The sequence below is a fragment of the Pan paniscus genome, chromosome 6 (genome assembly GCF_029289425.2).
Source record: "Pan paniscus chromosome 6, NHGRI_mPanPan1-v2.0_pri, whole genome shotgun sequence".
Lineage (NCBI taxonomy): Eukaryota > Metazoa > Chordata > Mammalia > Primates > Hominidae > Pan > Pan paniscus.
The window spans coordinates 84,085,403-84,099,751 of record NC_073255.2 but is presented as its reverse complement, the minus strand read 5'-3'; the positions used below and the strand labels follow the sequence as shown (position 1 = coordinate 84,099,751).

The window sequence follows — 14,349 nt, the reverse complement described above, 5'->3', positions numbered from 1 at the left end:
GTTGGTCTCGAACAACTGACCTCAAGTGATCCACCCATCTCAGCCTCCCAAAGTAATGGGATTACAGGCATGAGCTACGACACCCCGCCTTCGTTTTTCTTTTGACACAGGGTTTTGCTCTGTCACCCAGGCTGGAGTGCAGTGGTGCAGTCATAGCTCACTGCAGCCTCAAAGTCCTGAGTTCAAGCAATCCTCTTGCCTCAGCCTCCCAATGTGCTAGGATCTCAGGCGTGAGCCACTGCACCTGGCCCGAAACCAAGCTTTCTCATCCCAAGCGCCAACCTTTATCAAGTCTAGCCTAGTCCTCTATCGTCTCCTAAGTGTCCCTCATGAGTGATCACTTCTGAGTCCTCCTGCGTGGAGAGCTCACCCACTGGGGGCGTATCTTTCCCATTGGAAAAGTGTGGTTATTGGAAGTTTCCTCTTTTTAGAAAGAACAGCATTGGAGGTGCTCTCTGGGGTGTCCTCCTACCAAGCTGACTGTTGAAGTCCTTGTGGTGCTCAGGGAGGATGGGTGACACTCGCTGTTGCTTCAGCTTCATCTTGAGCCCACACAGCGTCTCCACTACCCAGGTCTCCTCAGGCTCAGGGGCGAGCTCCTTCTCCGGCTCCTCCTCAGATTCATCTGACCACTCCTTCTTCCTTTTCCAGCCAAGGGACCTACATGGGGGGCTGGGATCTACCCCAGGGGCTGAGTAAAGAAACCAGGCCACCGTGTAATGCTTCTGCATCTGATCACCTTAGACCCCGACCCAAAACCCCAAACCACTCTCCATCCTCCCCAGACTCGCAGACTGCTGGCTTCTCTAAGCCATCTTTCTGAGTTTCTCCTCTGCTCAACCCCATGTGCCGCTCCTTCCCCTCCCCATTCTTCTCTCTCTCTGTCCTCCGAACACTGCTTCATGTCCTTCCCTGGTCCCTGGCTCTCTGAGTCCCTCCTTTTTTGTTTTGTTTTGTTTTGACACAGAATCTTGCTTTGTCACCCAGGCTGGAGTGTAGTGGTGCAATCTCAGCTCACTGCAACATCCATCTCCTGGATTCCATTTATTCTTCTGCCTCAGCCTCTCAGGTAGCTGGGATTACAGGTGCCTGCCATAATGCCCAGCTCAATTTTGTACTTTTAGTAGAGACAGGGTTTCACCATGTTGGCCAGGCTGGTCTCAAACTCCTGGCCTCAAGTGATCCGCCTGCCTTGGCCTCCCAAAGTTCTGGGATTACAGGTGTGAGCCACCGCACCCAGCCTGAATTTCTCCATTCTTCCCACACAGCCTCCTCAGGTTCTCCTTCCTGACCGCTGACCCTTCTTTTCTTTTCTTTTCTTTTCTTTTTTTTTTTTCTGGAGTGCAGTAGTGTGATCTCAGCTCACTGCAACCTCTTCCTCCCAGTCTCAAGTGATTCTCCTGTCTCAGCCTCCTGAGTAGCTGGGATTACAGGTGTGCACCACTACCACTTGGCTAATTTTTATACTTTTAGTAGAGATGAGGTTTCACCATATTGGCCAGGCTGGCCTTCAACTCCTGACCTCAGGTGATCCACCCGCCTCGGCCTCCCAAAGTGCTGGGGTTACAGGCGTGAGCCACCACACCCGGCCCCCTTCCTTCATCTTAGTCAATCCTATCCCACCTCTTCTTCCACCAGTCCCCTCACCTGATGGTCCCAACGCTTCAACGTCCACCACCTCCTGGAGGGGGTACCCCGAGGTGCTCTGCTGGGGACTCTGCTCATTCTGGGGGTGCGGTTGACGGCTGGTCATGATCTTTCCCGTAATCTGTCCCCTCTTACGGAACCTAGTCTCCGTTCTGTCCATGGCCTTCTTCTGGACACTGGTAGGATCCAGAAGAGTATGTTATCAATTCTCAAGCCTAGGAGAAGTCAGGAGTGGAGAACAGCTCTGAGAAGATACTGTTGTCCAACTGATCTCCAGGCACCACGGAGTCCGGTCCCTCCAATCAGGAAGGTCGGAATCTCTGATGTCATGGCTCATGCCAACCTGGCAACCAGTTTGAAAAAAAACACATGTAACTGCCAGGCTGATCTCTTGTCCTGGAGATCCTGGGTGAATGGTATCTCCTGCCACTGTCCCAACCTCAGACCATTGTCCAAAAGCATCTTCAGGGACTCCACATCCCTCTGTTCCCTGTCCCAGCAGAGGCTGTGTCCTCTCCACTCAAAGCCTGAAGCATGTTGGGGTCTCTTCGTCTCTGTACATGCCCATTTCAGAGTCCAGTCTGGTGGGAGAGGGAACAGAGTGGGAAAGAAAACTAGGGTAAGCAGAAACGATGAAACCTTATAAGAGTGAGATTATCATGTACAAGAGTGAGATTATCATGTACAAGAGATCCCAGGAATACTGACTTGATGAAAAAGTCACATGAGAGCACTCAGTTTGGCAGAGCTTTTCTGCCGAATGTTTACTCACATTCACTGTCCGAGATTCTGTACTGGGGGTACACACGTCCTCTGCCCTAAGGCAATTTTGAGTCCAAGAGACATTTTGAGGCCTGAAAATGATAGGAAACTGTCCCTGAGCTCACACATATTTCCAATGGTGTCCCCAATTTCAGGGAGTCCATGGATTACCTAAGCCAGCCCCTCCAGTTCGGCTAAGAAACTCTAGTCTATATATCAAGTTTTGTATCATATGTATTGCTCTGAACTCAGAAATTTCCCTTCCATTTATGGATTCTATGAATAAAATATCACATGTACAAAAAGACTAAGTCAAAAAATTTCAGCTGTGCACAGTGGCTCATGCTTGTAATCCCAGCACTTTGGGTGGCCAAGGGAGGAAGATTTCCTGAGGCCAGCAGTTCAAGACCAGTATAGGCAACATAGCAAGAGCCCATCTCTAAAAAAACCAAACCAAACCAAATTAGCCAGGTGTGGTGGCTGGCACCTGTGTTCCAACTACTTGGGAGATTCATGTGACAGGAAGATCACTTGAGCCCAGGAGTTAGAAGCTGCAGTGAGCCATGATCTTGCCCCTGCACTCCAGTCTGGGCAACACAGCAAGATATTGTGTCAAAAAAAATTTTTTTGATAAAAAATAAAAGAGTTACATGACATTCAGAGACCATCCAAAAAATCTGTGGGTTCCCGGCTGGGCTCAGTGGCTCACGCCTGTAATCCCAGCACTTTGGGAGGCCAAAGTGGGTGGATCACTTGAGGTCAGGAGTTTGAGACCAGCCTGGACAACATGGTGAAACCCCATCTCTACTAAAAATACAAAAAATTAGCCAGGCATGGTGGTGGATGCCTGTAATCGCGGCTACTCAGGAGAGGGCGCTGGAGAATCACTTGAACTCATGGTGCGCAGGTTGCGGGGAGCCAAGATCGCACCATTGTGCTCCAGCCTGGGCAACAAGAGCAAAACTCCATCTCAAAAAAAATAAAGAACCCGCGAGTGAGTTCCCACATGTTTTCCTAATGGGCTGCTGCTTTCCTAGGAGTCTCTCGCTCATAGAAAAGGCACACACTGAAAGAGGAAGCAGATCCTATTGCTGTGGAAGTCCCATTGTTAGGAAGCTCTGCTTTTCTGGAGTTCAAATTCGCATTCATGATGCTTTAAACCATCAGAGCTGGGTGGGTCCTCCTACAACAAAATAGTTCGCTCTCTCTCTCCTAGTTAACAGGCTTTCAAATATTAGAAGATCGATGTTCTGACCCCATTAGAATTTCTCTTTTGTGGAATGAAAAGCTCTGATTTAACCCATCTTCAAGCCGGTTTGATGGAGGAATAGGGGCTGAGTCACCTGCATTTCCCCTCCCTGCACAAAGTCCTAGGCCCAGATCTGGGGTCTGTCTCTGCTGAGGGTGGGGTGAACCAGGAAGCACCTCCCTCTACATCTCCTTGATGAATGGGTATAATGGTTGCCATGGAACTGGGGCTTGTTTGATGACCTGGGGCTGGGTGGGCCTCTGAGAGCCTTTATAGCTGATTGCCTTTTGGGAGAAGGCAGGTGGGAGCCCCACCCTGTCTCATGAGTCACCCCAAAGGTGCATGGGCAGGCAGGTGCTGGGGAATCAGCTACTCCCCAGAGCTTGGCGTGGCCATCCCTGTGGCCCCTCAGGGAGTCTGGAGCCCATTCCCTCACACTGGTACTCACTGCAGCTGGGGACATCTGCACTAGGAAGACAGGACACGGCATGGAAGCTGGCCTCTGCCCAGAAGCCATGACATTCTGGTCACCAGCCTGATGCTATAAAACGAGTGTCACGGCCGGGCATGGTGGCTCACACCTGTAATCCCAGCACTTTAGGAGGCCAAGGCGGGTGGATCATGAGGTCTGGAGTTCGAGACCAGCCTGGCCAACATGGCGAAATCCCGTCTCTACTAAAAATAAGAACATTAGCCAGGTGTGGTGGCACATACCTGTAGTCCCAGCTCCTGTGGAGGCTGAGGCAGGAGAATCACTTAAACCCAGGAGGCGGAAATTGCAGTGAGCCGAGACGACGGCATTGGACCCCAGGCTGGGCAACAGAGCACGACTCCGTCTCCAAAACAAACAAAAAAAAAAGAGTGTCACCTGGGGCTACTTGGCCAGACACAGCAAGGAGACATCCCTATTATCTGTCAAAAATAATTGTTGGGGCTGAGCACAGTGGCTCATGCCTGTAATCTCAGCACTTTGGGAGGTTGGGGCAGGAGGACTTGAGGCCTAGAGTTTGAGACCAGCCTGGGCAACATAGCGAGCACCTCATCTCCAGAAAAAATTTAAAAATTGGCTGGGCGCAGTGGCTCATGCCTGTAATCCCAGCACTTTGGGAGGCCGAGGGGGATGGATCATTTGAGGTCAGGAGTTTGAGACCAGCCTGGCCAACATGGTGAAACCCCATCTCTACTAAAAATACAAAAATTAGCTGGGCATGGTGGTGGGCACCTGTAATCCTAGCTACTTGGGAGGCTGAGGCAGGAGAATCGCTTGAACCCAGGAGGCAGAGGTTTTAGTGAGCTAGGATCATGCCATTGTACTCCAGCCTGGACAGCAAAGCTAGACTCCATCTCAAAAAAAAAAAAGAAAAAGTAAAAAATTTAAAAATTAGATGGGCATGGTGACATGTGCCTGTAATCCCAGGTACTAAGGAAGCTGAGGTAGGAGGATGACTTGAGCCTGGGAGTTCGAGGCTGCAGTGAGCTCTGATCGCACCACTGCATTCCAGCCTGAGTGACACAGCAAGACCCTGCTTCAAAAAAAAAAAAAAAAAAAAAAAACTTACTGGACACAATTATTGTGCCAGACCCCTAGGTTAACAGTGAGGATTCAGTGGGAGAACTAAACAGATAAACAGATCCAGTCCCCGCCCTCAGAGAGTTACAGTTTAATGGGAAAAAGAGACATTCACCAAAGAAGGACACAGCCCACTAGTGAGTTACACTCGAGAGGGATCATTTACAGAACAAAGCAGACTATAAAAATACAGTGATTGACTGGGCGCAGTGGCTCATGCCTGTAATCCCAGCACTTTGGGAGGCAGAGGCGGGCGGATGACTTGAGGTCAGGAGTTCTCAACCAGCCTGGCCAAAATGGTGAAACCCCATCTCTACTAAAAACACAAAAATTAGCCAGGTGTGGTGGTGGGCACCTGTAATCCTAGCTAGTTGGGAGGCTGAGGCAGGAGAATGAATCACTTGAACCCAGGAGGTGGAGGTTGCAGTGAGCTGAGATCGCACCATTGCACTCTAGCCTGAGCAACAAGAGCAAAACTCCATCTCAAAATAAATACATACATACATACATGCATACATACATACAGGGATTAAAATAGTCTAGTACTGACACCTGAACAGATAGATTGATCCAAGAAATGAAACAGACATTCCAGAAGTTGACCTGAATACACTCACACACACACACACACACACACACACACACACACACACACACAGAGGAAGGCGTGAAAGACTCCATGACCCTCAAGGTATAAGATACATTTTTTTTTTTTTTTGAGACAGGGTCTCACTCTGTCACCCAGACTGGATGCAGTGGTGCACTATCCCAGCTCAGCTCTACCCTCCATCCCCCCAACCTCCCCCAACCACCCTGAGCTCAAGCAATTCTCATGCCTCAACCCTCACCCTCATGAGTAACTGGGACTACAGGCGTGCACCACCATGCCCAGCTAATTTTTGTATTTTTAGTAGAGATTTGGCGGGGTGGGGGGTGGGGTGCGGGTTTCACTGTGTGGCCCAAGCTGGTCTCAAACTCCCGACCTCAAGTGATCCTCCCGCTTCAGCCTCCCCAGGTGCTGGGATTACAGGCATGAGCCACCGCACCCAGCTGGGACAGGACAATTTTGCCAGCTGGAGAAGGGGTGGCCCCCAAATGTCCCCTTCACCACCCTCCTGCCTCTTCCTTCAGAACACTTTTTCCCTGAAGCCCTCCTGGGTAGCCCCCTACCCACACGCCTCAGCATTGGGAGGTGGGGAGTGTGGGGGTCCCCCTTGCTCCTCAGCCCCATTTGGAGTAATGTCCTGTGCAGCTGAGCTCACAACTCCTCCTCCACCTGTCCCTCTACCCGGTGTCACTGGCAATTGCTCACTTCCTGGGCCTGCACCCACTCAGCTCCCCTATCCCTGGGCACCAGCCTCAGCCAGCTCCCATGTGGACTAATGACCCTTTTCCCTCCCCTCAGCTGCCTCTCTTTTTTGTTTTTTTTTGTTTTTGAGACAGAGTCTGGCTCTGTCACCCAGGCTGGAGTGCAGTGGCGCGATCTTGACTCATTGCAACCTCCACCTCCTGGGTTCAAGTGATTCTCGTGCCTCACCCTCCTGAATAGCTGGGATTACAGGCACCCACCACCATGCCTGGCTGATTTTTGTATTTTGGTAGAGACGGGGTTTCACCATGTTGGCCAGGCTGGTCTCAAACTCCCGACCTCAGGTGATCCGCCCGCCTCAGCCTCCCAAAGTGCTGGGATTACAGGCATGAGTCACCGCACCCAGCCCATCTTAAGCTTTTTTTTTTTTTTTGACGAGGTCTCTCTCTGTCGCTCAGGCTGGAGTACAGTGGTGCCATCTCAGCTCACCGCAACCTCCACCTCCCAGGTTCAAGTGATTCTCCCCGCCTCAGCCTCCTGAATAGGTAGGACTACAGGCGTGCACCACCACACCCAGCTAATTTTTATATTTTTAGTAGAGACAGAGTTTCACCATGTTGGCCAGGCTGGTCTCAAACTCCTGACCTCAGGCAATCCATGCACCTCGGCCTCCCAAAGTGCTGGGATTCCAGGCATGAGCCACCGCCCCTGGCCCATCTTCACTATTTTTAAGTGGACAGCACAGTAGTATTAACTATATGCACATCGTTGAGCAATAGATCTCTGGAACTTTTTCACCTTGCAATACTGAAACCCTACACTCAACAAACAACTCGCTTTCCCTGCCCCGCTCCAGCCCCTGAAAACTTCTACTCTCCTTTCTGCTTCTGTGAATTGTACTATTCCAGATACCTCCCATAGGTGGAAGCAACCACTATGTGTCTTTCTTTGTAACTGGCTCATTTCACTTAGCATTATGTCTTCAAGTTTCATCCATGTTTTAGCATGTGTAAGAATTTCCTTCCTTGCTTTTTTTGTTTGTTTGTTTGTTGAGACTGAGTTTTACTCTTGTCACCCAGGCTAGAGTGCAATGGTGCGAACTTGGCTCACTGCAACCTCTCCCTCCCGGGTTCTCTTGCCTCCCGGGTTCTCAAGCAATTCTCTTGCCTCAGCCTCCAGAGTAGCTGGGATTACAGGCGCCTGCCACCACGCCCGGCTAATTTTTGTATTTTTAGTAGATATGGGGTTTTGCCATGTTGGCCAGGCTGGTCTCGAACTTCTGACTGCAGGTGATCCACCCACCTCGGCCTCCCAAAGTGCTGGGATTACAGGTCTGAGCCACCACGCCTGGCCTTGTTTTTGTTTTTGGAGACAGAGTTTGGCTCTGTCGCCCACGCTGGAGTGCAGTGGTGCGATCATACCTCACTGCAGCCTCCCCTCCTAGGCTCAAGCCATCTTCCTGCCTCGGCTTTCTGAGTAGCTCGAACTACTGACACACACTACCATGCCTGGCTAATATTTTTATTTTTTGTAGCGAAGGGGGGGGTCTCATTATGTTGCCCTGGCTGGGCTTGAACTCCTGGCCTCAAGTGATTCTCCCATCTCAAGCCTCCCAAAGTGCTGGGATTATAGGCATGAGCCACTGTGCCCAGCCTCAAACACTTTCTCTTTCAACGACATTGACCTATAGTGAATATCAAAAGCATGCACTGAAACTCAAGAGCTGCCTCCTCTCCTGTGCCAGGATGCACTGTAACTTTTGTGAGCCCTAGGCATGTTTGACTTATATGGGTTAAGATATTCAAATACGGCTAGGCACGGTGGCTCACGCCCGTAATCCTAACACTCTGGGAGACTGAAGTGGGCAGCTCACCTGAGGTCAGGAGTTTGAGGCCAGCCTGGCCAACCTGGTGAAACTCCATCTCTACTAAAAATATAGAAATTACCCAGGCGTGGTGGCAGGTCCCTGAGGCTCTGGCTACTCAGGAGGCTGAGGCACGAGAATGCCTTGAGTCAGGGAGGCAGAGGTTGCAGTGAGCTGAGATTGTGCTACTGCACTCCAGCGTGGGTGATAGAGCGAGACTCCACCTCAAAAAAAAAAAAAAAAAAAAAGATATTCAAATGTGTATTTTACAACTGCTTTGGCATAAAGACTGACTGATACCAGTCAGGCCAGATTCATTATTACATATTCATTACTATTATACTCCTGTTTGACTAGGCATGGTGGCTCACATCTGTGGTCCCAGCCCTTTGGGAGGCCAAGGAAGGAGGATAACTTGAGGCCAGGAGTTCTAGACCAGCCTGGGCAACATAATGAGACCCCCCCCATTTCCACTAAAAATAAAAAAAATTAGCCAGTCGTGGTGGTATGCATCTGTAGTCCCAGCTACATGGGAGGCTGAGGTGGTAGGATTGCTTGAACCCAGGAGATTGAGGCTGCAGTGAGCTATGATTGCACCACCACACTTCAGCCAACAGAGCAAGACCCTGTTTCAAATGCATACATACATACATACATACATACATACATACATACATACATACATACATACACACACAAACTAACCAATCAACCCCACTTGGGGTGCACAGTCATGAATTTGAAATTAGACTGGCCTGGGCAACAGAGTAAGACCCTGTTTCGAAAAAAAATATATATATATATATGTATTTTTTTTTCTTCTGATTCTAAAAAACATAAAAATACCCAGGCACGATGGCTCATGCCTGTATTCCCAGCACTTTGGGAGGCCAAGGTGGGCAGATTACCTGAGGTCAGGAGTTCAAGACCAGCCTGGCCAACATGGTGAAACCCTATATCTACCGAAAATACAAAAATTAGCTGGGCTTGGTGGCGCGTGTCTGCAATCCCAGCTACTTGGGAGGCTGAGACAGAAGAATTGCTTGAAACCGGGAGGTGGAGGTTGCAGTGAGCCGAGATCGGGCCACCGCACTCCAGCCTGGCAACAGAGCGAGACTCCATCTCAAAAAAATAAATAAACAATAAAATAAATAAAAACATTTTTGTGGGTCTCTAAAAATACACAGCCAGAGGCTAGGGTATGGTGACTGTAATCCCAGTGCTTTGGGAGGCTGAGGCAGGAGGATTGCCTGATCCCATGAGTTCGAGACCATCCTAGGCAACATGGCAAGAACCCAGCTCTACTTAAAAAAAATATTAATTTTTTTTTTTTGGACATTGCCCAGGCTGGAGTGCAGTGGCACAATCTTGGCTCACCACTACCTTCGCCTCCCAGGTTCAAGCAATTCTCCTGCCTCAGCCTCCCAAGTAGCTGGGACTACAGGCATGCACCACCACACCTGGGTAATTTCTGTATTTTTAGTAGAGACAGGGTTTCACCATGTTGTCCAAGCTGGTCTTGAATTCCTGACCTCAGGTGATCTGCCCGCCTTGGCCTCCCAAAGTGCTGGGAATACAGGTGTGAGCCACCGTGCCTGGCTGTTTTTATGCCCGCCAGAGATTGGTGTGTCTGGACTAAATGGTGGAGCCAGGACTAGTCTCCCCTCCTGGCCCCACCCTCTGACTCACCCCCTCCCCAGAGAGCAGTTTCTGGGAATGTGCTAAAAACTTGGCTGGCTTCCCTAGCTGAATCCTGTGTTAAGGATGTTCTGCCCTAGGAGTCCCCGAGCTCACAGGCTGTGCTCCCATGGGGAGGGATGATGGAGATGAGAAGGGGAGGGTTTCATGTGCCCTTAGGGGCTGGAGCTACAGCAGAAAGGCAGGTGTTGAGAACAGTCCAGCAACCCCCAGGCAGGGAGCCTTCTTTTTTTTTTTTTTTTTTTTTTTGACTTTTAAGACAGAGTTTCACTCTGTCGCCCAGGCTGGAGTGCAGTGGCCCAATCTCAGCTCACGGCAACCTCCACCTCCTGTGTTCAAGCGATTCTCCTGCCTCAGCCTCCTGAGTAGCTGGGGTTACAGGCATGTGCCACCACCTCACCCAACTAATTTTTGTATTTTTTTTAAGTAGAGATGGGGATTTCACCATGTTGGCTAGGCTGGTCTCGATCTCCTGACCACCACTAAGCGATCCACCTGCCTCGGCCTCCCAAAGTGCTGGGATTACAGGAGTGAGCCACTGTGCCCGGGCCCCAGTTTCCTTCTGAAATGGAGTGTGCTGTAGCATTCTTGGCATGTCACGGGAATCTCAGGCAAATAGAGGTGATTATCTACCCAACAGGGTGTCATGAGAATCAAATGAGAAAACTGTGGGTGCCAGGAGTCCAGGAGACATCTAGTGGGTGCTAAAGGCTGTCATCTGGGGTGTGACACGGAGAAATTCCATTTTTGAATTAATTTATTTTTAAATTTTTATTTATTTATTTTTGAGACAGGGTCTCCCTCTATCACCCAGGCTGGAGCACAGTAGCGCAATCTCAACTTACTGCAACCTCTGTGTCCTGGGTTCAAGCAATTCTCGTGCCTCAGCCTCCTGAGTAGTTAATCACGCCCAGTTAATTTTTTTGTATTTTTGGTAGAGACAGGGTTTCACCATGTTGGCCAGGCTGGTCTTGAACTCCTGACCTCAAGTGATCCAGCCGCCTCGGCCTCCCAAAGTTCTGGGATTATAGGCGTGAGCTGCTGTGCCTGGCATTGTTTATTTTTGTTTGTTCTTTCTTTTTTTTGAGACAGGATCTCGCTCTATCACCCAGGCTGGAGTGCAGTGGTGCAATCACAGCTCCCCGCAACCTCCATCTGCTGGGCTCAGGTGATCCTCCGAACTAGCTGGGACTACAGGCTCATGTCACCACTCATGGCTCTCTTTTTTTTTTTTTTTTTTTTTGTAATTTTTTGTGGAGATGGGGTTTCACAGTGCTTCCCAGGCTATTCTCGAACTCCCGGGCTCAGGTGATCTGCCCACCTCAGCTTCCCAAAGTGCTGGGATTACAGGCATGAGCCACCAAGCTGGGCTTATGTATTTATGTTTTTTAAGAGACAAGGTCTCACTTTGTCGCTGAGGCTGGAGTGGAGTGGCATGATCATAGCTCCCTGCAGCCTCAACCTCCTGGGCTCAAGCCATCCTCCTGCCTCAGCCTCCCAAGTAGCTGGGACTGCAGGTGAGCACCACGATGCCCGGCTAATTTTTTAATTTTTTTGTAGAGACGGGTTCTTGCTGTGATGCCCCGGCTGGTCTCAAACTGACATGGAGAAATTTAAGATACTGCGGTGAATCTAGCCACTGTTTGGGCTCCCAAACACAAGAACCCCCTTTGTCTCTGTCCAGGGGCCTCCTTCTCCCGGCTCCCAGCAGAGATGCCAACAATCTGTCGCTGGCTCTCCCAGCCTTGTCTTGAAGAGGGATTCAGAGTGTAACAGTTGCAGCGGCAGCACAGGGCGTCCCATGTTGGTGTGAGATGAGGGGTCTGGGGCCAGGGCCAGCGATGAGGGTGTCTGCACCAAGCCACTTGTACAACGTGATGTGGGGCCTTCATGCCTGATTCTCGGGAGAGTCTGTGACATACTAGATATCCATCTAATGAACGCTTTTTTGTTTAGTTGGAGCTGGTTCTTGCTGCTTTGAACCAGAAACCGGGAAAGCATGGCACAACAAAGCTAAGGGGCTTGTGGGTGGCATTATTGAGGGTCTACTGCTCTGGAGAAGGGAGGATTTCATTTGTTTACATCTGTTTTGTGCAGCTATACTCTAGAAGGGCTGGTGACCAGGTCACTGTGGGATCTAGAACTCTTGGCGGAGGTGGTTGAAGGCTCTGGGGGAGGGAGGTATGTGCTGGCTGAACTGTTCTAGGGAAACCAGCCATGGTTTAGGCCCCAAGGGCCTCTCTTGGAAGGCTGAGGTGGGAGGATCTCTTGAGGCCAGGAGTTCGAGACCAGCCTGGGCAACAACATAGCAAGACCTCATCTCTACAAAAAAAATTTGAAAAGTAGCCGTACATGTTGGCTTGTGCCTATAGTCAAAGCTACTTGAGAGGCTGAGGCAGGAGGATTGCCTGAGGCCAGGAGGTCGAGACCAGCCTGGGCAACATAGTAAGATCTCATCTCTATAAAAAAAATTTTACATTAGCTGTACGTGTTGGCTTGTGCCTACAGTCAGAGGTATTTGAGAGGTTGAGGCAGGAGGATTGCTTGAGGCCAGGAGTTCAAGACTAGCCTAGGCAACATAGTGAGACACCATCTGTACAAAAAAATACAAAGTTAGTGGGGTGCATGGTGGTGTATGCCATGGTCCCAGCTACTCCAGAAGCTGAGGTGGAAGGATCACTTGCACCCAGAAGGTCAAGGCTACAGTTAGCCATGATCCTACCACTGCACTCCAGCAGGGTCCACAGAGCAAGACCATGTCTCTCTCTAAAAAAAAAAAAAAGAGAGAAAAAGAAAAAAAAGAGGCCGGGCGTGGTGACTCAAGCCTGTAATCCCAGCACTTTGGGAGGCCGAGGCAGGTGGATCACCTGAAGTCAGGAGTTCAAGACTAGCCTGACCAACATGGTGAAATCCCATCTCTAAAAAAATACAAAAATTGCTTTTACGACGCGCCGGAAAGCAACGGCAACGGCCGCAGCCAGCACCGGGCGGAGAGGGCTACCATGGGGAAAATCGCGCTGCAACTCAAAGCCACGCTGGAGAACATCACCAACCTCCGGCCCGTGGGCAAGGACTTCCGGTGGTACCTGAAGATGAAATGTGGCAACTGTGGTGAGATTTCGGACAAGTGGCAGTACATCCGGCTGATGGACAGTGTGGCACTGAAGGGGGGCCGTGGCAGTGCTTCCATGGTCCAGAAGTGCAAGCTGTGTGCAAGAGAAAATTCCATCGAGATTTTAAGCAGCACCATCAAGGCTTACAATGCTGAAGACAATGAGAACTTCAAGACAATAGTGGAGTTTGAGTGCCGGGGCCTTGAACCAGTTGATTTCCAGCCGCAGGCTGGGTTTGCTGCTGAAGGTGTGGAGTCAGGGACAGCCTTCAGTGACATTAATCTGCAGGAGAAGGACTGGACTGACTATGATGAAAAGGCCCAGGAGTCTGTGGGAATCTATGAGGTCACCCACCAGTTTGTGAAGTGCTGATCCCTCTTCCTTCCCAGTTGCCCTTAAGAACTGAGAAAGGACAAAGTACTCTAAGCAGCAGAGCCCACAGAGGCTGGTTCCTTTGACCCTTGTCTCCTGGTGGCTATACGAAACCTTCCCAATCTGCATGCTGGACTTTATTACAGCTTCCCAAGCCCCATCAATAAAGCCCCTGTTCATGCTGCACTGGTGCATGAAGGTGAAGTAAGGAGGCAGCTACTCCCTCCACAAATAAGAATTCGTGCAGCAGCAGTTCACTCCTTAGGAAAATGAAGAGTATTTTTAAGGAGATGGTATCTCCCCAGTCAAGGGCAAGTTTACAGAGATGAAACCGCGATCCCACCATCACTCAGTGAGCCAGAAGCCAATGGTGACGTACTGTTACCTGAACTTACTGAACTTGCTGTTGGAAAGATCGTTGTGAGGATTAGGAATTAGATTAAAAGAAATTAAGAACCATCTTCAAGCAAAAATTAAACTTTATTTCTGCTTAAACAATAAATACACCTGAGTTCGTTTTCCAAACCTTTCCTCCTGATTAAATGCCCTTAAAACTGAAAAAAAAAAAAAAATACAAAAATTTGCTGAGCATGATGGCAGGTGCCTGTAATCCCAGCTACTTGGGAGGCTGAGATGGGAGAATTGGTTGAACCTGGGAGGCAGAGGTTGCAGTGAGTCGAGATGGCACCATTGTACTCCAGCCTGGGTAACAAGAGCAAGACTCCATCTCAAAAAAAGAAAAAGGATTACAAAACTGATAACGAG

The 14,349-nt window shown here is 49.8% G+C and overlaps 2 protein-coding genes and 1 pseudogene across 2 annotated transcripts in view; all 3 read left to right on the top strand.

Annotated features, from left to right (window-relative positions):
* Positions 1 to 14,349, top strand: part of LOC129393016 (protein CASP-like) — a 63,218-nt gene that overhangs the window by 11,554 nt on the left and 37,315 nt on the right. The gene's annotated exons all lie outside the window — the stretch shown is intronic.
* The window catches only part of LOC100990062 (putative postmeiotic segregation increased 2-like protein 1), a 37,956-nt pseudogene that overhangs the window by 22,181 nt on the left and 1,426 nt on the right, over positions 1 to 14,349 (top strand).
* Positions 10,179 to 14,156, top strand: LOC100975016 (CXXC motif containing zinc binding protein). Its single transcript, XM_034964285.3, has one exon. The coding sequence runs from the start codon at positions 13,102 to 13,104 to the stop codon at positions 13,582 to 13,584; it is 483 nt and encodes a 160-aa protein (XP_034820176.2). The 5' UTR covers positions 10,179 to 13,101; the 3' UTR covers positions 13,585 to 14,156.